The sequence below is a fragment of the Sus scrofa genome, chromosome 16, assembly GCF_054392235.1.
Source record: "Sus scrofa isolate SSC_HxYL_T2T_F1_AM1 chromosome 16, Sscrofa_HxYL_maternal_Yorkshire_Landrace_v2.0, whole genome shotgun sequence".
Lineage (NCBI taxonomy): Eukaryota > Metazoa > Chordata > Mammalia > Artiodactyla > Suidae > Sus > Sus scrofa.
Window position 1 is genome coordinate 13,091,528 of NC_139398.1, and position 26,840 is coordinate 13,118,367.

Genomic DNA, 26,840 nt, shown 5'->3' on the forward strand with positions numbered 1-26,840 from the left:
ATCTCCAAGGACGCATGGATTAAATAAAGTACTTGGTCCACGGCATTTTGGGTCAAGCTCTATGTTATGTGAGAAGCTAATGGCCCTGAGCGTCCATCCATCAACAACTTTATTATTTTTTTTTTCCAGTAAAGCAATAGCAATTCTCCTAGGGGCTCTGTGACACGTATTTGTTAGAATTGAAATTACAGAGCTGGCAGTCACAAAACAGTGATGGGATGGCAAAGGTTTTACACATGATTTACATACTGTTTAGGATTGCACTTTTAAAAAAATGGAAAGTGCTAGAAAATACTGATAACTGTATGACACATCTGTGGACTAGAGCAATTATTGCTTGCCTTAGGGTCAAGAAGATGGGTTTGCTAAGAGTCAAATTTTATTTTCATCAGACCTTGGAAATAAAAATAACAAAAACTTTTAAACACAAGAGATTACATGCTATGTGCCTAGGGGTTGAGACTAGTTGCCACTGAAGTAACTTTCCAAGCTGGTTTCAGATTGTGTTTAGCATTGTTTTAGTGTCTTTCGGGTTAGGACTAAGACACTGGCTCTCAAAGGCAGCATGCCAGGTTCAATTCAGCATCAGCTATTCCACGTCTATTCTAGCTAATGAGTCCATTGATTGAATCATCACCCAAACAAAGGATGAACAGGATGTGATGGGCCTGTGCTAACTATATGAAATGTGTCAAAGAGCCACTACATATTGATGCGTTACGTGTATATAAAGAATATAAACATGGTATATTATTCTAGTATTTAGTAGAGTGTCATCCGGGTTGTTCTCTTTGCTCCCCAATTCATTCTCTGCCCTTCTCCCCACAGAGACTCTCATAATGCTCCCTTGGCATTTGGTTTATGATGGGACTTGGCCAGAGGGAGGCATGAGAAGGCAGGAGGAGAGAGAGGTTAGGATATTTATTCTGCTGCTCCTCAAGCCATGCCTCTTGACTCTGCTGGCACTAGACCTTTGATTTTTCCTTTGGGACCAAGGATGGCAAGGGTTTCCATCTGTTGCTACTCCCTGAGCACCTCTGCAGGCAATTGATTGTTCCCTTAATCTTTCTCTCTCCTTTCTAAATAGTCTCTCAATTAAATTCTCTTCAGTTAAACTCTTTTTGAGAAGAATCTATTTCCCATCTGGACCCTGATACAAATACAAACAGAGGCTGGGATTTTTATTTTATGATATTCTAAGGGCTTAAAATTAGCCATAATTGATCCTCAATATAACAGTCATCTACTCAATATTTAAAAATTAATTTCCTAAATATTACTCAATTAGTTCAGTCTCAAAATGACTTTGAAAATGTTAAGAATAAATGTTTCTTAAGAACAATACTATTCTACACTTCACTGTGGTTCAGATCCATTAGCATAAAACTTTTGAATGGCCCTTTCATCAGCTTTATTTTTTCATTTGTTTTGTTTTGTTTTTATTTTTATTTTTTTCTTTTCCTGTCTTCAAATAAGGAATCAGGGCCTACCAAAAGATCAAATAACTAAAATCCTAGGAATCTTTGAAAAGATAATTCAGTACATAGTAACATAACCTACCTAATTTTTCTAAAAATGAAAAAAATTCAGCTATTAGCAAAGGTATTTCAAAAAATCTTACTGAAGCATGTAATTTTCCTATAATAAAGATACATCCCTTGTAGGTAATCTTTGAATTTTGCAGAAATAAAAATGAACACTAAAAATTCTTTCTGTTTCTTTTGTGTTTCTGTTTCTCTGTTTCTCAGAGTGTTTCAATTTCAAAAGTTCAGGATTGTTAGTTGACTTGAGGTTTTTAAAAAGTTCATGTATTTATCCTTTCTATTTTATTTGTCTCTTCTAGTATTTATTTGTCTCTTCTACTTTTTTATTTTATATTACTTTATCTTTGCATTGCTTTTATTATTATTTCCATCTTTCTAGCTTCTTTTGGTTTATTTAGTTCTTTTTAGTGTTCCCCAAATCAGTACACCATCCTTTATTTTGTCTTTTATTTTATTTTATTTTTCTTTTTAGGGCCGCACCCATGGCATAGAAAAGTTCCCAGGCTAGAGGTCAAATTGGAGCTGCAGTTGCTGGCCTATGCCACAGCCACAGCAATGTAGGATCCGAGCTTCATCTGTGACCTATACCACAGCTCATACCACCACCAGACCCTTAACCCTTTGAGCCAGGCCAGGGATCAAACCCACATCCTCATGGATCCCAGTTGGAATCGTTACTGCTGAGCCACAATGGTAACTCCCGGTGTATTATTTTTAAGAATAAAATTATGATTTCCTCTGAGTGCAGTTTCCTACCATACCACTATATTTTCATTATAAAATGTTGCTATTTTATTTGCTTTGTAATTTTCCTTGTGCTTCCATTTTGATTCTGTAGATCCAAAAGTATGTATCCTAATTTTAATGTGATTATATTTTTGCTTATCATTATATTATTTACTTTTACTTTTGCTGGATTATTATCAAGGAATGTGGTCTTTCCATACTTTTTAACTTTTAGAATTGTCTTTATAGTTCATTAGCTGGTCAGTTTTTATAAGTTCTCCTTGGCCAGACATAACTAATGTTCATTATTACTCAAAAAAACTTTTAAAATTAATATAATGCATTGATTTGTTAATTATTTATTCCAACATTCTGGGGCTTATTCTTCTAGTAGTCTAATTCTGAGAAATGTTCATAATATTTTTCATCAACTTGTTTCATTTTTAGTAATTTTTAATGTTTAAGTGCTATGTTGTTTGGTGCATACATGTTCAGAGATTTTAACATAATTATAAATTAACATATTTCACTATATAATTCCTTTTTGACCCTTCTTAGTGCTTTTGCATTAAATTCCACTTCATTTCACATTATTCTTCCCAATCCCACTCTTTGTGTTCATTGTATTTGCTGTCACTATTTTGTCTATTCTTTTAACGTCAACATTCATTTTCATTAATATTAATGTGTGTACTAAACGTAACATCAGTATTTCATCTGTTTACTACAAATTAGAATTTTTATTCTTTTCAAAGAATTCAGTGCGCTTGCATGTAGTGCCAGATTGATACACTTGCTTTATCATTTCTATTTTAATTTGTTTTCTTCTTAATGTACACTTTCTTTCATCTGTACTTTCCATGAAAATCGTTATCCCCCAAATCATAATAAAATATACTTCTCTATTATTATATGAAAAATAAGACAGCAAATATTATCCCCTTGACACATTATTCTATATCTGCTTTCCTTACTCTCTAATAAAATGAGTACATGTGATTCAAATATTAATTAAATATAGTTCTAACTACAACTACCTCTACAAAAGAAATGTATCTATAGACTTTAAGAAAGAAGGGGTAACAACTTTCATTTTAAACTATAAAATACAAAAAAAACTATAATATAAATCATGCCTCTTTTGTAGTTTTATTGAGGGATACATATGGATTAAAATAAATATGGATTTTCATGATGATGCCACTGTAAAAGTAGTGGTGTCATAAAGATCACGAACAAAATGAACTAATATGTAAATTCAATGGTTTTAAGATTACAATGCTATCTTATTCTTATATCTTTTTTTTATATAGCAAACCTTGATGGCTATTCAAGGAAATTTTATTTTTTTAAATTAAGGAATAATATGCTCCACTGATTTCTGATGTAGAAATTATCAAGGTAATGTATGTTTTAATGATTTAATTTTTAGCTTTTTGTGGAATTTTATTAAAATAGGTCAAGAGAATTTTATGATTTATTAAAGTGAGGCTCATTTCAACTCATAGATCTTTTATTTCTAACCACTCTGGTTGAAAAATATATAATTAAGTAGAAAGAAAGAAATCTTTAAACATTCTATTAGGATTAATATAGCCATGTAAGTTAGCTAAATATAGAAATGTAAGGAATTATTGCATAATACTATGGCATAGTACTAAAGAGTACTGTATATATTACAACTTTTTTTTCTATTTTGTAATATAATTGTTCCACTGTTTAAAACCTTGACCAACAATAATATGTTTTAAAAAAGCACTGACAGTTAATTTTAAGGCAGACATAGTGTTGATTAAACAACTAAATGGTGAGTTCATACAATGTGCTAGTTTAAATGCCAAAAGGGATATCAGAAAATTGCTGAGAATCACCAATATGCCAATAAATGTGAGAAATCCAGATGCCAATTACTGACTTAAGATAGTTTACAACCAAATAGGAATTAGTGTGGAGTAATGCAGGAAGAAAGTAGATAAAAGCAGAGTGAAATGGATAAAATAAGTATAAACAAATCTTGAAATCCTAAAGATACTGATCATGATATGAATATTATTACATTAAGAATTAGTATATTAATATTGATATTAACCATATAATGCTCTTATATATTAATTATCTTCAAACTTAATTGTCATTTGACTTACGTTCACTTGTTGAATAGTCTTGTGGGTCAAGTATTCCTGATTCCTGCAGTGATCTAATACAAGAGTCCACCAGTTCAAGACCTGTTGTAAGCTCATCTTCGATATCTTTTTGACCATCTGAAATATAATATTTTAAAAAAATGAACAAACACTTGATAATGTAAATGTTAGAGCTTGAGACTATCATTTAATAATCAAAAATATCTTAACCAAAGATATTACCTTTATGAAATTCTCATTAGACATCATCACATTGTAACCCTTGGACAACAACCATTGAAAACCAAGGCCAGCCAATTCTATGTATTCATGAAGAACATAAAGTTACTAGGAAATTAGGAGAGCTTAACTCCCATGAAATCTTGAGGCATCATAACTACTTCATTTATTTTAGTATCATGGTATTATCATATTCTTTATCATAAGTCTCTTTCTATAGTTCTTAAAAAATTAATCAATATAGATATATGTGAAAGGAAGTGTAAATGCTCATTAAGAAGCTGTATTTCCAAGGTCCATCAATAGACGAATGGATAAAGAAGATGTGGTACATGTATACAATGGAATACCATTCCGCCATAAAAAAGAATGGAAAATGCCATTTGCAGCAACATGGATGGACCTAGAGATTATCATACTCAGTGAAATAAATCAGACAAAGGCAAAAAAAAAAAAAAAAAAAAAAAAAAAGAAGCTGTATTTCCAGCCTAAATAACCACCCACAGGTGAATAAAGAAGATACACACACACACACACACACACACACACACACACACACAAATACGGAACACTACTCAGTCATAAAAAAAGGTTGAAATAATGCCATTTGCAGCAACATGGGTGGACCTAGAGATTATTATACTAAATGAAGTAAGTCAGATAAAACAAATACCATATATGTAGAATCTAAAATGAGACAGATGAACTTATTCAAAAAACAGACACAGTGTCACAGACGCAGAAAACAAACATTATGGTTATCAAAGGGGAAAGGGTTGGGAGAGGAGTAAAGTAGGGGCTTGGGTTAGCATATACAAACTAGTATATATAAAACAGATTTTTAAAAAGGTCCTACTATATAGCATATGAAGTATATTCAATATCTTGTAATAAAACATAAAGTAAAGGAATATGACAAATTTTATATATATATATATATATATATATATATATATATATATATATCCTTTATATATATTTATATAACTGAATCACCTTGCTCTACATCAGGACCTGACACATTGTAAATCAACTATATTTCAATTTAAAAAAAAAAGAAGCTATACCTTGTGATTGCCAGTGAAACTGCTCTTCTGCTGAACTGTAAAAAAGAGAACATAGCTATCATGAATTGGTTAGAAAGGAAAGAACTCTAGACGTAAGACAAAAAGGTACATTAGGTGTAGTAACGGTGGCTCCATGGAACACCCTTTAATTCCCTATTGAGAAGAGGGATCCCATTCTGATACAATTTTAACTTTAATCCATTTGATGTATACGTCTTTTGATTCACAGCTATTAGCATGTTGTAAATGGACAACGTTCAATAATTTTCAGAACAGCTCATTTTTTTTTTACAAATCCCGACCTACTATACTTATTCCTTACAACAGTTTCCACATATTTGCAGTTCTATTCAATGTTAGTTACTTTAAAATACAAGTCTGAATAATTCCATGTAGTCTTTGTAACATATTCTAGTAAGTAACTGTCTCCATTTTCATTATAAAGAGATAAAATAAGTCTGTACCTTCTTCTAGACATATGCAGCCCTTTCCAGTTATTTATATTAAATTAAGTAATATAATGATTATAACACTTTACCACCAATTTAATACACAGTTCACAAATCCTCACTTTACAAATATATCTCATAAAATGACCCAGGCAGAAAGGGTTGCTCACATAAATGATATGCCAAAGGTACTGTGCAGATTGTATCTATGCAGGCCCAAAAATATTATGCTGAATGGTTTATTAAAATACATAAATAAATGTAAAACTTCTAATTATAAACAACTCTTTCACTACATAGGCAAATCATTCCAACATACCATTTTTTTTAATGTGTAAATAATTTGTGAGAAATCTAGATGCCAATTACGGACAGGTATGATTTTGAGAATGATTTCCCACACCTACTTCACTAGATCTTTTACTCTGATCAAGCAGCTTCCATGAATAGCTCATCAGTTTCACAACAGCAAGTAGGTTTTAGAACTTTAATCTGTACCTCAGAGATGGGTTCTGAATACATTAGTGGGGGAAAAAAGGGAAGTCTGGTATAAAATCAGAGTTCAGAATAACCGTGATTGATATACATGAATATAAGAGTAGTCCCCTAAGAGACATACGATTTTTTTTAGAGTATCTTGCAGCCAATCCATTTTAGCAAAGTGGAAAATGGTTTTACAATGATGAGAGCTTATAGACAGTTGATGCATGAAATGATAACATTACAAATTCAGTCCAATGCAATTTTTTCTTGCATCAAAAAGATGTAGCATTATATAGTAGTTATCTAACTGCAAAGTTTAACACTTAAAACAGAAATGTTATCCTATAATTTTTGAAAATCACAAAGCATGTTCACTTAGTAAATGGCATTCAATATTAGGGTAGAAATTGCTTTTGTATTTGTAGCGGGTTTTACCCCCAAAGATATGTCCACACCAGATCCCTAGATATTGTGAAATGGTACTTATTGGAAAAGCATTTTTATAGATGTAATTAAGTTAAAGATCTTCAAATGAGATCATCCTAAATCCAATGACAAGTGTCCTTATTAAAGATACTTGAGGAGAAAGACACAGAGGAGAAGGCTGTGTGAAGACAGAGGCAGAGGTTGGAGTTATAAGTCAAGGAATGAATGGAGCCACTGGAACCTGCAAGAGTTAAGAAAAGATCCTCCTTGGAGTTCCCACCATGGTGTAGTGGGTTAAGAATCTGACTGCAGAGGCTTGGGTCACTGTGGAGGCACTGGTTCACTTCTACACAGCATGAAGAATTGGCCCAGCATTGTGGATTAAGGATCTGGTGTTGCTGCAGCTACAACTGTGGCATAGGTCACATCCATGGCTCAGCTTCAATCCTTGGCCCAGAAACTTCCGTATATTTTGGGTGCAGCTGCTAAAAAAAAAAAAAAAAAAAATCCTCCCCTTTAGCCTTCCTAGAGAACGTAGCCCTGTTAACACACCTGGATTCTGAAGTTCTGGCCTCCCAAACTATGATGTAATAAATTTCTTTTAAGCCACTCAGTTGTAGTAATTTGTACAGCAGTCCAAAGAAACCAAGATGGTGTTTTTTTGATACAATAAAATGTTCTCATGTTATATCTTTCAGGATTTACTGCCATCTCCTTGCAACTACTTTCCTTTTACCAGTTTAGTCCTTTGCTAAGTACTTGTTGAATACCTGAGCTCTGATAATTCATAATAATCACAAGTATCTTTTGGTAGATGAGGGATAACTGGCTATTGACCAATTACACACACACACACACACACACACACACACACACACACACACACATGCATATATATGAATTTGACCACACACACCATAAGGAACTCAGAAGGTATTCAAACTAATCTCTGCAACTCCAAAGCTCACAGAACAGAGCTGACTTTAGACTATAAAACAGAGCTACAGTAATTAAAACAGTATGGTACTGGCACAAAAACACATGGATCAATGGAAGAGAATAGAGTCCAAAAATGAACATATACACACTATAGTCAATTAATCTATGACAAAGGAGGCAGAAACATAAAATGGAAAAAAGGCAGTCTCTTCAATGAGTGCTGCTGGGCAAGATGGACAGCCACATGTAAAAGAATGAAATTAGAATGCTGTCTAACACCATACAGAAAAATCAACTCAAAATGGATTAAGACCAGATACTATGAAACTACAAGAAGAAGAAAACATAGGCAGAACATTATTTGATATAAATTATAGCATTTTAGGGGATCCATACCCTAAAGGAAAGGAAACAAAAGCAAAAGCAAACGAACGGGACCTAAGTAAATTTAAACGCTTTTACACAGCAAAGAAAACCACTGACAAAATGAAAAGATAACTTAATGAATGAGAGAAGATATTTGCAAATGATATGACTGACAAGGACTTATTTCTGAAATATACAAAGAGCTTATACAACTCAGTATCAAAAAAACCAAACAACTTGATTTTAAAAATGGGCAGAACTGAATATAGACATTTTTTTTCTAAAAAAGAAATAGAGATAGCCAACAGGTACATACAAAGATGTTCATGAAATGATGCATGTGAAAAGATTACAGAAACACAAATCAAAACCATGAAGTATCACCTCATACATGTCAGAATGGGGATCATTAAAAAGAACACAAATAAATGTTGGTGAGGATGTGGAGAAAAGGGAACCTTGGTACACTGTTGGTGGGGATATAAATTGGTTCAGCCACTGTGGAAAATAGTATGGAGATTTTTCAAAAAATTGAAGACAACTACCATATGACCCAGCAATTCCACTCCTGAGTATATATCCAAAAATCCCACACCAGTAATTTGAAAAGATACATGCATCCCAATGTTCATAGCAGCATTACTTACAGTAGCCAAGATATGGAAGCAACCTAAGTGTCCATCAACAAATGAATGGATAAAGAATACATGCTGTATGTGTACACATTCACATACTCACACAATGGAATACTACTCAGCCATCAAAGGGAAAGGTTGACAATTTGAAGCAATGTGGATGGACTTGGAAGGCATTACAGTAAGTGAAATATGTCAGGTAAAGAAAGACAAGTACTGTAGGATATAGGTGGAACAACAAACTAGTGAATAAACATCAAAGGAGCAAACTCACAGTTATAGAAAACAACCTAGAGGTTACCAATGGAGAGACAGAAGGAAGGAGGGTCAAGACCAGGGGTAGAGGATAAAATAAATAGGATTATGTGAAAACATATGTGAACCTTTGAAAATTGTAAAGCAGTAGAGAATTTAAAGAATCTTCCATTCGATCAGAGTTCCTGTTGTAGTTCAGAGGGTTAAGAACCCAACAGTGTCTGTGAGGATGCAGGTTTGATCCTTGGCCTTGTTCAGTGGGTTAAGGAAATGGCATTGCCAAAAGCTGCAACCATCTGCACAGGTTGCAGAAGGGGCTTGCATCCAATGTTGCCATGGCTGTAGTGTAGGCCTGCAGCTCCTGCTCTGATACGACCCCTAGCACAGGAACTTCCATATTCATATGCCACAGGTGTGACCATGAAAAGACAAAATTAAAAAAAAAAGAAAGACTCTTCCATTCAATGAAAAAAAAAAGTCATAAAGGGAAACACACTTGTCACACATGTTACTTTCCACCTGAAGCAATAAGAGTGGGCAAGTCACTGGAAGTTTCTTCCATGGTTCAGCAAAGCCTCCACTCTCCTCTCCTTTCAGGCATACTGAAGACCCTTCCCGGCCCCGTTGCATGTAGATGGGTCATGGGAAAGTCTGCGAGAGGAGGTTACAAGTGCCATCTCCTGCCCTAAGCACAGAAGGGCGGGCATGAGCTCTCCATATGCTCTCCTTGATAAGTGCTGTGTTGAGGTGCGTCCCTGAGTAACCATGTGGAAGGAAGATTTCTGCCAATCCAGAGAAGACATGACATGAATGAGAGATAAACCACCTTAAAAAACAAATAAACAAAACCCCAAAAACCTCTGAAGTTGGAGGGTTGTTTGTTTTCGGTAGAATAAATGTCATGCTGAATAATACAGAAATGTGCCATTGTTTTTGTTCATAAGCCATTTCCTGCTTCTCCACCTTTCATTTCCATATCCTGGAGCTGAAAGAAAATGTCTCAGGTCTGCTTAGCACAAGTAAGGTGGTGCCCTGCTTTTACTCATCTTTTGAGATCTAGCCACTCATCTACAATAACGGGTGATTTCATATACAGAGCTACACATAACATGGTAACATAATATTTACTTTTTGTTCATCTCTTTGGAAAGTGTTTCAATTTTATGTGCAACTGAAACAAGAAGAAACGCTTTTTTACTACAACAGAAAAAATACCATTGACAATGGATATGAAACTATCCTCTCAAAGCGGAGACTTTTGGGCAGACAAAGAGCATTAATCACCTAAATGGCTTCCTGATTCCTTTAGCACAGTTAAAATACATTAAAAGTATGACCGATCATAGGAAATAGAAGTCCCAGGAGAAACTGCGTTTGGATTTTATTTCCTTTAAGTGAACACTTTACTCCCTCTGTTAGGAGATTCAGATTCTGTACAATTGTATATTTTAAGCATTTTATTCTCTCTCTTAAAAACTGCTCTAAGGCGAATGCTCTTTTAAAAAGCCAATTATTTATTCATTTGATAAACACAAGGTATGCGTATATCTCAGGCACTCTTATTTCAGGTGATAGGAATTACTCACAATTATATCATTTTATTTGATATAAAAGTCATTTTTGAGGCTGTCAAAACTTCAATGCATGTTCAATTTCAGGAAATAAAGTTTGCTTTCACTACTGAAATGCTATTTCTTGAAATAGAAATAGTTTCTAAAGATTGAACTTAATAAAAATATAGATATAATTTATATAAGCCCATATATATTTAAACATAACTTTGTAGGAGTTCCCATCGTGGCGCAGTGGTTAACAAATCTGACTAGGAACCATGAGGTTGCGGGTTCGGTTCCTGCCCTTGCTCAGTGGGTTAACGATCTGACGTTGCCATGAGCTGTGGTGCAGGTTGCAGACACGGCTCCGATCCTGTGTTGCTGTGCCTCTGGCGTAGGCCGGGGGCTACGGCTCTGATTCGACCCCTAGCCTGGGAACCTCCACATGCCGCGGGAGTGGCCCAAAGAAATAGCAAAAAGACAAAACAAAACAAAACAAAACAAACTTTGTATAAGTTCCAGAGCCCAATTACTGTGAGAATGTATATATTTATAACAAAGACTATTGTAAGTAACATTTAGCTTTGAGACATATACATAATAGATACATAAACTGGTAAAGCTAGGAAAGAACTTTAAAAATAATATATCAATAGCACAAATCCTAGTAGCTAGGTTGATAGCTTTCAGTTTATACCAGATGATATTCTAACTGATTTATAGTTATTCTTCATGATGAACCTTTTGAGAGAGGTGATATTTTCCCATTTTATAGATAATGAAACTGAGGAAGTTTTTAAGGAATATGCTGGAAGTCCCATAGTCAGCAAGTAAAGCAGCCCGGATTAGGTCCCTGGGTATCTGTTTCTAGAGGCCACATTATGAATTAATATTCTGTTCATACCCTTGGCTCAAAAATTGAACTCCTATGCAATTAAAAAGAAAAACACAAGCATAAACACCAAAACTAAGTTGAAAAAACAAGCCACATCCTGGGAGAAGATATTTGCAATGCATGTAGCTTACAAAGGGTTAGTTTCTAGGAGTTCCTGTTGTGGCTCTGTGGTAACGAACGCAACTAGTATCCAAAAGGATGTGGGTTCGGTCCTTGGCCTCACTCAGTGGGTTAACGATCTGGTGTTGTCGTGAGCTGTGGTGTAGGTTGCAGATGAGGCTCAGATTTGGTATTGCTGTGGCCGGGGCATTGGCCAGAGGATACAGCTCTGATTCAACCCCTAACCTGGGAACATCCATATGCCGTGGGTACAGCCCTAATAAGACAAAAAATAAAAATAAAAAATAAAATAAATATATAAATCAAAGGATTAGTTTCCAGAGCATTTAAATAACATCTACAAATCAATGAGATAGAGATTAAACAATCAAATGGAAGGGAGGTCAACAAGTACATGTATGACTGATATAGAGCAGAAAAATCACAAATGTATGGCCACTGAACACACTAAAAGACCCTTAACTCTATTAGGAACTGAAAGAATAGAAATTGAAAGCTACCTCTTTGGTTTTTATAACACAGGGTGCAAAACAATTAGAAAGTCTGACTGTACTAAGTGTTGGAGATGAGATGAGGACATGTAGCTCTCACAAACTGTATGTGGGGGAGTAAATTAGTGAAACACTTGAGTGAACTGCGAGTTAATACGTGATAATGTCATATGTACAAATACCCAATCACCCAGAGAATCTGCTTCTAGGTAAAGCCTCTAGAAAAACCTGTGTACCGAAGCCCAGAAGACCTGTACCAGACTGTTCATGCCTACATGTTAGCAGAAGCAAAACAATGGAAACAATCTAAGAAATCAGGACTGGGAGAATGGACAGATATAATGATACAATTCCATATCACAGACGACGTATTTGTGGGATAAACACTATTTGGCGGCAAAAACAAATTAGCCAGATACACAATGTATCAACATCGTAAGGCTCAAAGGCAAAATATAGAGTGGAAAATGCTAATTGCACATGATACATACTGCATGACCCCAATTATGTAAATTTTTAAAGCATAGATTAAACCATATTATATATAAATACATACTTATTCTCAACACACAAGGGTTATTCTTGAGTTTAAGCTAATATACATGTATATAACGTGTATAGATAATATATATACACATATTAGATATAATTAGAGAGAAATAACAGAGAGAAATAAGTCTGAGGAGGGGTAGAAAAGGGAATTTCACTTTTGTCTCTCTTGTTTTATATTATGAAAAATAAGGAGAAACGTTAACACTAAGAATGTCTTTGATACTTGAAATAGGGAAGTCACGTAATTCTTACATTTCTTTATTTATTTATTTTTAATTCTTACATTTAGAAACAAGTTTAGTTAAATGCTTTCATAAAGCCCTGTGATACAATTCTATAGCATGGTCTCATCATTGTCAGAATCATTCACAGTTGAAATTCAAATGAGGCAAAACAATTCTGAAATACATAAGTATAAACAGAGGAAAGAAATGGTTTTGAATATAATCTTTTTTCTCTCTTTGGCACATAGAAAAATGATAGTACCACTTTTACTACAGTTCAAGTTTGACATAGTTTGAACATTTCAAGTAAGAAACAGTAACTTTCAAGTTCTGAGGGCATGAGGTGAGGGGTGGGGGGCTAGTTTAAATCAAAGAATAAACTTTGAGTTCCTTGAGAAGGCATTTTCGCCCTCATCATTTCTAGCATGACGGTTTCCTTATCCGCCTCTGGGCCATTTCTAATAAAAAATATATATGAAAGTTTCGATGGTTTTCTTAATGTCAGGAAAAGACACAAAGTAAACCATTACCAAAAGCTACCCTATCCGTTATGAACCTGCTCAAATACATTTTCTTATTTTCTTTTTCAACTTTTGGATGCCCAAAGCATCAGTCCATGTATGGTATCATGTGGCGTATTTGTGCTCACAATATAGTTCAAAATGAAATAAAGGAAAGGAACAATGAGTTTTTTGTTAGTCTGCTTTCAAGTTAAGCAATGTACCTAAAACATAAGCCAGAAAAACTGGTGAATTGAACTGCTTCCGAACTGACATTTGATTGTTGCTTATAGGAGCAAAAGGCCTTATATTTACGATGTTCTTATTGACCTGTGGTCATATTCTGATATAGTCTTTTTCAGTATATGGTTTTGTATGCAGCCACATCACAAAAATAACCACTGGTTGCAAAATAAAATGACCTGGGTCAAAAGTCCCAAATACTGTGGACATAAAACATATTTAGAAAAAATGATGAGAAGCAGTACCCTCAGAGCTTTGTTTAGACTGCTGTTGCCCTTGCATGTTAGTGCTGGGTATCCAGTCCTTATTAGTGTGGTTGGCGAGCAACCCTGCTTCCCCTAGAGCTTTCTGCGAGACTGATTTCCTTTCAGTCTCTTGCTCAATATGGTCTCTAGAAGCATCTGTGATATATTCCCAAATGAACGGCATGACAGCTCCACGGTGTAGTTACAGTGTTTCTTTCTTTCTTTCTCAGATCAAACATCTTCTATCTGCGTTAATTATTTTCATCAAAATGTACTTCCACAGCTATTATAATAATTTTACAGGGACATAGTGGACCACAAAGCCCCTAAACTAGGAGGCTGTGTGCGTGTTACCAGGTGTGTGGGCTGAAAAACCAGGCCTTCTGAGACTGGAGCCTGGCTCAGCTAAATTCGTTAATATCAAGTCATTTATACATCAACTGATCAGGTACATCTTGAGTAAGTATGCAACTATTTCTGAGTTTATTATAACATTGTTAAAGTGGTTTATATGGCTTATATGATTTATTCTAAGCTAATATGTCCCTCAGAGTACACTGCAGTCCACTGTGGGAGGGTCAAAATGGGGACAGACACGGGAAAATAGGAAGAGGGGATATGAAGAAAATACCCAGGAATGGTGTGACTGTGCCCAGGTTCTTGGTCACAACCAGTCCTGGAGAAAATGGTCAAACAATGTCACCACAAACCCTTGGTGAGTGCTCAGGATGGCTTTAGGCTTACAGAACAGGGAGACACAGTGACAGCTCCCCATGACCTGGCAGGGAACAGACAGTGAGCACCCAGAACTGGGGCGACCATTGCATGAAGAGGTGTGTTCACAGCACTACAGTCCACAGGGCCGTGGGATCCCTCAGCACAGCACTTACTCAGCCTCAATTTCTCCATCTGTAAAATGGGGCCATTACTAGAAATTCCCCCAAAGGGACCTTGTGAAAGTTAACTGTGTAATATATGTAAAACCCATAAAACAGTGCTGAGAACATAGGACTCATTAAAAACAAAGAATGGGTAGACAATGAGGGTCTACTGTATAGCACAGGGAACTATATCCAATCTCCTGGGGTAAAATAAACCATAATGGAAAGGAATATTTAAAAAACAAAAAGAATGTGTAAATGCGTATAATAAGCCACTTTGCTGTACAACATAAATGAGGACAACATTGTAAATCAACTATAACTTAAAAATAATAAACAAAAAACTCAAAAACAAATAAAAAAACTGTTATCATCATCACATGCAGAAGAACAGAGGCCTGAGAGAAAACTACTGTAAAACCAAAAGTTCAATAGGTCAACCTATGGAACTGCACTTGTCTGTGTTGGGAGGCATTCGTATTACCACACCAATACATTAAAAGGTTTGCAGAATTTTTTTTCTCTCTTCTAGGCTGCACCAGTGACATATGGAAGTTCCCTGGGATAGGGATCGAATCCAAGCCGCAGCCACTGACCTACACCACAGCCATAGCAACTTGGGATTCAAGCTTCATCTGCAACCTCTGCCACAGCTCTCAGCAATATGGGATCTTTAACCCACTGAGTGAGGCCAGGGATCGAACCCTCATCCTCATGCATACCAGTCAGGTTCTCAACGGCTGAGCCACCACGGGAAGTCTGTAGAATTTAAAATGTCTTTTTTTTTCCCCCCACTTTAAACTAGGGAAGGAGAAAAGGCAGTCTGTGATTTCCAAAGGAAGACAATTTGCTTTTTAGATGTTAAGTTTTACAAGCAGTCTGCACAGGATGCCTCCCGAGACAACTGCCACTGTTCTTGCCAGAGTAAAAACCTTACAGACTGTTTGCTGTTTCCAAAACTGTGGAGGAAAATAACTCAGACCCCAAATTGCAATTATTAATTTCTTTTTAGTTTGAGGCCAGGGAAATTCATATTGCTAAGCTAATTGTGTTGCAGGTGGTGAAGGACAAATCACCCAGGCAATAGGTACTTGCAAAGTGATAAGCTCCCAGACCGTAGTCTGGATACACACGGCCCCAGTGTTTATCACAGAGGATCATGATGCTGTCAGGTTTGTGAGCTGGCCAGACAGTCTAACGAGGAGTTCTGTTTTGTCTTAATTCCTTCAGAATACATGCTTGAGTTTTTAGCAACCACCAAGAATTAGCCGTAGGTTCAATCACCCGTAATGTGCTATCTACACAAAGCCAATTCTTATCATGGGAAAAACATACAGTCAAGTTTCTCTTTTTGAAATGTTCTTATAGTTTTGGAGTTGATTGTCCTTATATTACAACAGACATATTATGTGTAAAATTCAGCATCGGAAGAAGGAACAAATGGTGAATTGTAAACTAGAAGATTCTCACGTTCTATTTCCCTCGGTAGTTTTGAGGAGACTTCTCTCACACAGACAAGGCAAGGTATTTTCTTAAATGCCTGTACGAGTACCTAAGAATTTCACAATAGCTGAAGTAAAACGCCTGAATGCCAGCCACACTAGGCAACGCAGTTCTGGAATATCTCTGTCTGCTCCATAAATGGAATGTACAAATTGCAATTTAAGATGACCAGGGATACGGTTAAACAAATGACTCTGAAATTACTCACTTTGAAGGGCTTCCCAAACCATCAAAAATTGAATATCTTGTGTAGTTAATGTGCTAAGCACTTCCTACTCTGTTCTACATTGTTATATTAATGATCTCTTTTGGTGTTCACTGTGACTCACTGTTAGATCTTTGATGAACCTGAATGCTTTGTTCATTGATCCTGAGGGTGAACAGAAAGTTCACTGTATTTTGCAGTTTGATCATTCATAACTGATTTCTGAAGTAAGAGAAGGCTAGCTGATACGTTTGCTGACAGAGGTGTGCATTTATCAAGGTTCCAAGCTTTAGACTTTTGCATTCAATATCCCAGGATTATCCCCACTGTTAAGGGTCTTCTCAGTGAAAGGAGCACCTTAACCTCAGGGACATCACTGAGCAAAAGGAGGTATCAGGTTTATGTCTTCCTAGCTTCCTGTGATTGTGTGTATGGGCAGGACTGAGGGAGAAGTGTGTTTACATCTGTCGGTGTGTGTTAACTTGTACGTACATATGGGGGTCCCTCATCCTCCCTTCGTCTAAAACACATCGATTTGCTCACAGCTTTTCTTTCACCTGCTCTGACTTCATAAGTGTGTGGTCCTGTACAGATACATCATGCCCTGGATACTGAGTTTGGCTAAAATTGATATGGTCTTATTAATATAAGTGAAGTTAACACCCCCTTAGATATTTAAGGGATATTTATGCAAATCACCATTAGCTGTTTTACAGGAAAGACAAAACTGAATCTTATGTTTCCTGACTCTGAGTATCAACAGTTGATCTGTAAAAATAAACTTCAATTTTAGTGCCCCTGCAGAGCAGAAACTATGTCAAAGTCATGAAACACTTTCATGGTATTATAGCTTTACTTCCTGATGAGCTGTAGCAAGTGGTCTTTAAACTATTCGAAGGTTCAATTCAAATGTTTAACGGGTGTATAAACGTTCATAGCAATCTATTGATAATTTCCAAAAACTAGAAACAACCTAATGTCTTGCAACATGAGAGTGGTTAAACAAGCTAATAATATATCCATACCAAGGAGAGGGATGTAGCAATAAAAAAGGAAACTGAGTTTTGATTTATGTAATAAGCAGCAACTTGGAAAAGATCTCAAGGGCATTATGCTAAGGGAACGAGATAAAGAACATTCCTAAAACAACAAAATTAGAGAAGTGGAAAACAGGAGTGACTGTCAGGGCTTCGGGAGGCAGGATAAGTGTGGGTGTGGCTATAATGCAGGTAGCAGGAAGAGGCTTAGGAGTGATGGAACAGTCTAGAATCTTCATTATGACAGTGGTTCCAGGAGCTAATTAGGTATTAAAATTGCAAAGAACTAAACGCACACCCAAGAGTGCACGTAACTCTGGAGAAATCTGAGGATGGTACTAAGGGCAATTTCCTGGTCATGAGAGGGACGATGCTGTAACTGGCAGGAACTGGGAGAAAGTACAGGACACTTCTCTGTGTGTTTTATTCTGCAACTTCCTATGAATCTATGATCATTTCCAAATAAAAAAGTAAAAAACAATTCAGTGGGGTATAGTTTAGGATCACTTTATTTCTTTGCCCTGAATAGATTTTTCTCTATGCAAAAAGATACTCAATTATTCCCATGTAATAATTAAAAGAGAATTAAAAGTAGATTGGAAATACTGGAATAAAGAGGAAGGAACTAATGAAAGAGGAAAGAAAAGAACAAAAGACACCAGTGCTCCCTTGTGATTATCCTTTTTGTTCTCCATCCTCAGCAAGCAGAGCTCAGGGGACCCTGCCCTGGGCTCATTTCTGCTTTGTTCTGTAAATGAAGGCATTATCTGTGGAGCATAATATACCAATCATACTACCCACTGCCAGTCAGATGCAAGGAACCCTGCTGCTTCTCAAGGAAAACTTCCCCATTACATCTCAGCTTTCTGTTCACCATGGCCCCATACTCACTTCTGTCGCTCTGTTTTCAGAGAGGAAACTTTAAAATGGTATTTTGACTTATAGTACGAGAGCAAAGCATATGTCTTAATGTATTCTACGTGACTTTAAGACCTCACACAGTATAATTCATTGATTTTCTAGAAGCATATTTATGGAAGTTAGGCTTTCACCTGGCAGATATGCCTTACTTCTCAAGCTAATTTACAGGGGGTCTTCTGCAATGCCAATCTACTTCCACGACCCCCTCCCCACTATCCCGACTCCTGGAAATTAGTCTACTTGATTACATCTGGCCATGCCTTTCCATAATTATTGCAGTGGAGAAAAATCATACATCAGAAAGAAATTATTCTTTCCAGTTTTTTGTTTTGTTTCTTGTTTTTGTTTTCTTTTTAGGATTGCATCTGTGGGACATGGAAGTTCCCAGGCTAGGGGTCAAATCAGAGCTGCAACTGCCTGCCTACACCACAGACATAGCAATGCTGGATCCTTAACACAATGAGTGAGGCCAGGGAACAAACCCACATCCTCCTATTAGTCAGGCTCTTAACCCACTGAGCCACAATTGAAACTCCTCTTTCCAAACTTCAAAGTCAGATAATGAAACTGAAAAGCTAGTTCAGCCTCCCCACCTTTGCTCACCAGGCCATCACATGGCAGCTGCATTTGTCCTGAGCTCTCCTTTTAAGAAAGAATGAGAATTTGGTGGGTTTTACAAAATTTTTAATTTTAAAAAATTTTTATGGCTGCATTGGCCACATATGGAAGCTCCCAGGCCAGAAGCTGAATCTGAGCTTCAGCTGCAACCTTCGCCACAGCTACAGAGATGCTGAATCCTTTAAGCCCACTGTGCTGGGCTGGGGATCAAACACGTACCTCTGCAACCAGCTGGGCCACTGCAAGAGGATCCTTAACCCACTGCGCCAAAGCAAGAACTCCAAAAAAGAATGAGAGTTTGAACATGAGGTTTTACAAAACCATTGTATTGCTTGTCAAATGTATAAAATCATTCAAAAAATCATGAATCAAAAAATATTCCAGTGCTTTTAAAATATATAAAGCATTTCTTTCCTCAAATCATTTTCAAGATACGTAGCCTCTACCCATCCATTCTCTACGGTAAATGTCCCTTGAAACTCACTTTTTGTCATCTCTTTCCTGGTATAATAAAGAGCTCTATGCCTATAGGACAGGAGGAACTCCTCCCACAGACAAATATACTCTTCTTGACCCAACTTTGGTTTGGCTCTTTTGGGTTTTCTTTTCAACCAGGCTCAATCTTGGGCTCTCATGTCTTTCCTTGTAGAGTCCAGTTCTACCAAGAATCCTATTAAGTCAGGTTACCCGGAATCCCCCACTCTCACTATCTGATCACCCCTGATATCTGATCAGGTTTCCCATCTTCTACCACACCCTGGGCAGTATCTGATCACTGGCTGGACTTCAGCAAGAATCCTGTTAGGTCTGTTCAGCCAAAATCCCTCCCTTTCTCTTGATGCATTCTATTGGTGAGTTTCCATCCACTCACTGCCATGCTGCTCCTTGGCAGTCAATTCCCACTTTTCTTTGTATTTGGAGTTGAGCCCAATCTCTCCTTTCTAGGGTTAAACCCCATTGTGGTAGCTGCACTGTCTCCTCTCATAAAGTCTGACTTCTTGTTCTTCAACAAGTGTCACTGATTGATTTTTTTTTCTTTCATACCATCACAAGCGTCATGAGTCTGAGACCTGTGCAGCTGTATGGAATGCCACGCTCAGAGGGCCCCAAGCTTGTTTTAAGACTCTCCCACTGCCATCTGGGAACTCCTAATAATTCTATCTTTGAACTTGGTTTTGCAAGTGAAGTCCAGCAGGACAAGGAAACATGTGCATGACTGGAGTCCTCTGCTTCCTGCTGCCTCATTCACATATAGCATTTGCAATATGTAAATACTGCACTCCAGCCCTGCTGGGCCCATGATATGTTGTGGAAGTTGAGCAAGACTCAAGGCAAGTGTAAGGTAAGTGTGTTACATTTATAACTGAGTCAGCAAGAGTCAGTTGACCCAGAGCTCCCTCTGACCCAGAACTGCTTTGAATGAAGAAGGCAGTGATGTTCTAAGACACAGGAATGGATCAAGGAATCCTATCATAACTTTTCTTACCTGCACTATTCCAATAGTTAGTCACCTATTTATGCTGAAAATGATCTAGAAGGAAAGGTAGGTTATGTCAACCCACAGTTTTCTTTCCTTTCAGTCCTTCCTCACTCTTCAGTAAGAGAATGCTCCTAGAATACGGTCATAGAGAGAAGTGAAACAAAAATAGCTGAACTAGATTTGTGCAGTATTTCTATTGTTTTGGTAAAAATAAAATGCATAAAGGCATGCATATGCTCTAAAATACAAATTGCATAATTTCTGTGATTCTGCATACAAGTTAAATGCTCTTATATTTGCATTTAAATCTGGTATTGCATGATATACAGATAAATGGTAAATGTCATGTAAATAATTTGAAATTTTAATATCTATCTATCTGTCTATCTATCTGTATATCATCTATCTATCTTATTTTCATGACCCTACCTGCAGCATAAGGAAGTTCGCAGGCTAAGGGTCTAATGAGAGCTGCAGCTTCAGGCCCATGCCATAGCCACAGCAATGCCAGTTGGATCCAAACCACATCTGCAATCTATGCTGAAGCTTGCAGCAACCTTAGATCCTTAACCCAATGAGAGAGACCAGGGATCAAACCCACATCCTCAGAGACATTCTGTCATGTACTTAACCCACTGAACTACTATTGGAGCTCCCCTTCCTGCTTTTTGAACAACAAGCTTGAGATATTTATTTTGCACTGGGCATTGCAGGTTATATTGCCAGCTCTAAACATGAACTAGCTCAGCTTTCTGTTGTGGGATTAAAAGATAATGAATATGAAAGTCCCAGGTACAAAGAGAATATCAACCAATTCCCCTTTCACTTCACCCAACTGCCCCTCTCCTACTCTTCATGCCTGTGGTCTTTTCCTGTTCTGATCAATTATCCTCCGTGTCACTGAAATCAACATCCTAAAACAGAACTCTGATCATGGCAATCCCAAGTTCAAAAGCCTTATATCAACAGAGGAATGGACTAAGAAGATGTGGTACATACACACAATGGAATATCACTCAACCATAAAAAAGAATAATGCCATTTGTAACAACATGGATGGACCTAGAGATTATCATACTAAATCAGATAGAGAAAGAAAAATACATGGGATCACTAATATATGGAATCTAATAAAAATGATATAAAAGAATATTCATAAAACAGAAACAGACTCCAAGATTTAGAAGTTTATGCTTACCAAAGAGGGAAGTGAGGAGGGATAAATTAAGAGATTGGGATTAATACATACATACACTACTACATATAAAATAGATAAGTAACAGGGACCTGCTGTACAGAACAGGGACATCTACTCGATTCTGTATAATAACCTATACAGGAAAACAATCTGAAAAGGAATGGATATATGTATATGTATAAGCAATTGACTTTGCTGTACATCTGAAACCAACACAACATTGTAAGTCAACTATACTCCAATAACATTAAAAAAAAAAAAAAAGCCTACCATGATTTCCCACTGTCTGATCAAACCCAAGTTCCTTTGCAAAGCAGGCTCAGGCTATGAGGACACAGTGCCCCAACTTGGGAAGCCAGTCTCAGCCGCCTGCCTTAGGTGCCTAGGCTGATAGAGGCTCTGTTTCCTCAAAGCCCCAGAGAGGCTTTGTCACTCAGCAAAACATGCTATGATGGAAGTTCCCATTGTGGCTCAGCAGGTTACAAATCTGACTACTATCCATGAGGATGCTGGTTCAATCCGTGGCCTCTCACAGTGGGTTAAGGATCTGGAGTTGCCACAAGCTGTGGCATAGGTTGCAGATGTGGCTTGGATCCGGAGTTGCTGCAGCTGTGGTGTAGGCTGGTGGCTGCAGCTCTGATTCGACCTTTAGCCTGGGAACTTCCAAATGCCATGGTCACAGCCCTAAAATTAGAAGGAAAAAAAAAAGCTATGATGATTTATTTCTTTTTTTATATAATGGGTTTTTGTTTTTTCCATTATAGCTGGTTTACAGAGTTCTGTAAATTTTCTACTATACAGCAAGGTGACCCAGTTACACATACATGTATACATTCTTTTTTCTCACATTATCATACTTGATCATAAGTGACTAGATATAGTTCCCAGTGCTAAATAGCAGGATCTCATTGCTAATCCATTCCAAAGGCAATAATCTGCATCTATTAACCCCAAATTCCCAGTCCCTCCCACTCTCCCCACTCCCTCCGGGCAACCACAAGTCTGTTCTCCAAGTCCATGATTTTCTTTTCTGTGGAAAGGTTCCCTTGTGCCATATATTAGATATAAGTGATATCATCTGGTATTTGTCTTTCTCTTTCTGACTTCCTTCGCTTAGTATGAGAGTTTCTAATTCCATCCATGTTGCTGCAAATGGCATTATTTTGTTCTTTTTTATGGCTGAGTAGTATTCCACTGTGTATATATACCACATCTTCCTAATCCAATCATCTGCTGATGGATATTTGGGTTGTTTCCATGTCTTGGATATTGTGAATAGTGCTGCAATGAACATATGGGTGCATGTGTCTTTTTTAAGGAAAGTTTTGTCCGGATATATGTGCAAGAGTGGGATTGCTGTGTCATGTGGTAGTTCTATGTATAGATTTCTAAGGTACCTCCATCCTGTTTTCCATAGTAGTTGTACCAATTTACATTCCCACCAACAGTGCAAGAGGGTTCCCTTTTCTCCACACCCTCTCCAAAATTTGTTATTTGTGGATGTCTTAATGATGGCCATTCTGACTGTCGTGAGGTGGTTCCTCATAGTAGTTTTGATTTGCATTTCTTTAATAATCAGGGATGTTGAGCATTTTTCATGTGCTTGTTGGCCATCTGTATATCTTCCTTGGAAAAATGTCTATTCAGGCCTTTCAGGTCTTTTGCCTATTTTTCCATTGGGTTGCTGGCTTTTTTGCTTTTGAGTTGTATAAGTTGCTCACATATTTTAGAGATTAAGCCCTTGTCAGTCACATCATTTGAAAGTATTTTCTCCCATTCTGTAAGTTGTCTTTTTGTTTTCTCTTTTATGGTTTCCGGCGCTGTGCAAAAGCTTGTCAGTTTGATTAGGTCCCATTTGTTTATTTTTGCTTTGATTTCTGTTACTTTGAGAAAATATTTCTGACCTGAGAAAACATTTGTAAGGTTGATATCAGAGAATGTTTTTCCTATGTTCTCTCCTAGGAGTTTGATAGTGTCTTGTCTTACATTTAAGTCTTTAAGTCATTTGAATTTATTTTTGTGTATAGTGTGAGGTGTGTTCCAGTTTCACTGATTTACATGTGGTTGTCCAGTTTTCCTAGCACCACCTGCTAAAAAGACTGTCTTTTTTCCATTTTATATTCTTGACTCCTCTGTTGAAGATTAATTGACCATAGGTGTCTGGGTTTATTTCTGGGTTCTCTATTCTGTAAAATTGGTCTGTATGTCTATTTTGGTACCAGTACCATACTGTCTTGATGACTGCAGCTTTGTAATATTGCCTCAAGTCTGGGAGAGTTATGCCCCCTGCTTGGCAAATCCTGTTCCTCAGGATTGCTTTGGCAATTCTGGGTCTTTTGTGGTTCCATATACATTTTTGGATTGTTCTAGTTCTGTGAAAAATGTTAATTTATTTCTTAATATCTATCTTTGCCAGATTGTCAGCTCCTTGAGGACGGAGATGAAATAATGTTATCATCTCTGTATTCGAAAGAATGAAGCTCTTGCCTGGTACTCCTAAAACTTTGGCCACAGATGGAGGTCTGTACAATTAGTAAATGGCAGGACATTCACTTGCTATTCTAAGTGGACCCCTTTTTTCCCTGAATCTTGTTTTCCTTAAAATTGTACTGTGACAAAAAGGAATGCTAACACTTTTATTATACTTCTATCATAATGCATCAGTGGAATAAGTACTCCATTGAGTGAATGTTTTGATTCGTACAACTTCAACTGGAATAAATATATTTGCTAATCAGCTGCTAAGCTAAATATTAAATATTTTAAGAGCACATATTATTTAATGTTGTACCATGACAAATCCCTTATAAAAACAACCAAACCTTAATTATATGTTTACATATCTATACATTTACATGTATTTTTTTTTCTTAAACTCAGTGTTTATCTGAACACAAAAGAAGGCCACAGTGGGAAAAATGTTTCCTCTGTGGGGCAGGGGTGAGGGTGATGTCCACACACATAAGGAAAATCCATCCTTTTTCAATAGTACTATTTTTATGCCACTATATAGTAATAGTCTTTTGAAAATTGTTAAATTCTGCTTATCCTATAGACTTGAACTAACTAATTTTCCTCTCCTTAATTAAGCCCTCTTCCATCTTTCAATCGCTCAAGCTTCCTGTGAAATGAAACATTATTTTCACTCATAAATGTTCCATGATGTGTTCCTAGTGGTTTCTAATTGGGGACAATTATATGAAGATCAATCAGAACCCATCAGTGGCAGTTGTCATTAGCACGTCTGTGTTCTGATTCTGATGCCTCCATGTTGGTTTAAGGCAATAGGGCAAATCAGGACCCCAGAGGGAGCCTTGATGAAGAAGCTCAGGAAATTCACAGGCAGTGAGGGCATCCTTCATTTTTAATTTGTTGGTTTAATGTCGCTGGAGGGGAACTGACAAAAATCTTCGTCACCTAATGTGCTTAATGGTCTAAATGAAATGAGTTGGTGGTGTTGGTTTAGTTCCTATTGGACCCATTTCTAAGTCAGACAAGCCCCCAATAAATTACTCTAATGAGCCCTTCTCACAGAAGATGTACCATGGAAACTAAACCTTGGCATTTTGTATAGATTTTTTAAAAGCATTGAAAAAGTGAAACGAAAGAGTCTGCAGTAAGCAGGTTAACACAACTCCCAAAGCACAGGTCATCAACCTAGGAGAAAATGATATTCCAAGCAGATCTTTGTTTTCTTTGTTTCCTTTGTTCAGAAGGAGGTAACACCTAATTTTATTTGTTACTGGTGGTGGTGGGGGGGTAGAGATGAACTGCTCTTTGTGTGTGTGTGTGCTTTTTATAGGCCACACTTGCAGCATATGTAAGTCACCAGGCTAGGGGGTGAAACAGAGTTGCAGCTGCTGGCCTATACCACAGCCACAGCAACACTGCATCCAAGCCATGTCTGTGACCTATACCAGGTAAGGCCAGGGATCAAACCGGCTTCCTCACAGATGCTATGTCAGGTTCTTAACCTGCTGAGCCACAATGAGAATTCCCTCATGGGGATCATTTTGAAATGTACAGAAGTATCAAATCATCATGTTGTCTACCGGGAACTAACATAATGTTGTAACTCAATTCTACTTCAAAAATAAACAAACCCATAGAAAAAAGAGATCAGATTTGTGGCCTATGGGTGGGGGTGATGGATGAGAAGGAACTGGATGAAGGTTGTCAAAAGGCACAAAACTCCAGTTATAACATAAATAATTTCTAGGAATGTAATGTACAGCATGATAAATATAATTAACACTGCCATACGATATATATGAAAATTTCCAATAGAGTAAAGCCTAAGAGTTCTTACCATAAGAGGTGATGGATGGTCATTAAACTTATTGTGATAATCATTTCATGATGTTTGTAAGTCAAATAATTATGCTGTACACCTTAAACTTATACCAACCACATCTAAACCTGGAAGAAAACAATTATGTAAAAGAGGCTAAAATTCAAAACAAAAGTAAAAATCATAATGCCTTTCCCCTGTCCTTTTTGACCTTTAAAATATAGGAAAATACTAAAAAATGAAATTCCTGCAAACTTAGTGGGTTTTTTTTTGGTCTTTTTAGGGCCGCACCTGAGGCATATGGAAGTTCCCAGGCTAGGCGTTTAATAGGAGCTGCAGTTGCTGGCCTACACCCCAGCCACAGCCATGTGGGATCTGAACCGCGTCTGCGACCCACACCGCAGCTCACAGCAACGCTGGATCCTTAACCCACTGAATGAAGTCAGGGATGAACCCACATCCTCATGGATCCTAGTCGGGTTCATCACCACTGAGTCATGACAGGAACTCCCAGAATTTTATGGAATTAATACACTATCTTGGGAAATGACATGATTTTCCCCATGATGACTAGACAAGCTAGACCTAGAGTGTCAATTTAGTAAACTCATGAAAATAAGTGCTCCTTTA

At 37.0% G+C, this 26,840-nt stretch overlaps 1 protein-coding gene across 10 annotated transcripts in view; it reads right to left on the reverse strand.

The window, feature by feature from the left end:
* The window catches only part of CTNND2 (catenin delta 2), a 1,014,682-nt gene that overhangs the window by 480,786 nt on the left and 507,056 nt on the right, over positions 1–26,840 (reverse strand). For 7 of the 10 annotated variants that reach the window (XM_021076841.2, XM_021076845.2, XM_021076844.2 and 4 more), the window contains 2 exons: positions 5,701–5,735; positions 4,415–4,531 (listed from right to left, as the gene is read on the reverse strand). The exons of the other annotated variants lie outside the window; for them this stretch is intronic. In XM_021076841.2, the coding sequence (XP_020932500.1) occupies positions 4,415–4,531; positions 5,701–5,735 (152 nt within the window). The remainder of the gene's footprint in view (positions 1–4,414; positions 4,532–5,700; positions 5,736–26,840) is intronic. 10 annotated transcript variants of the gene reach the window in all.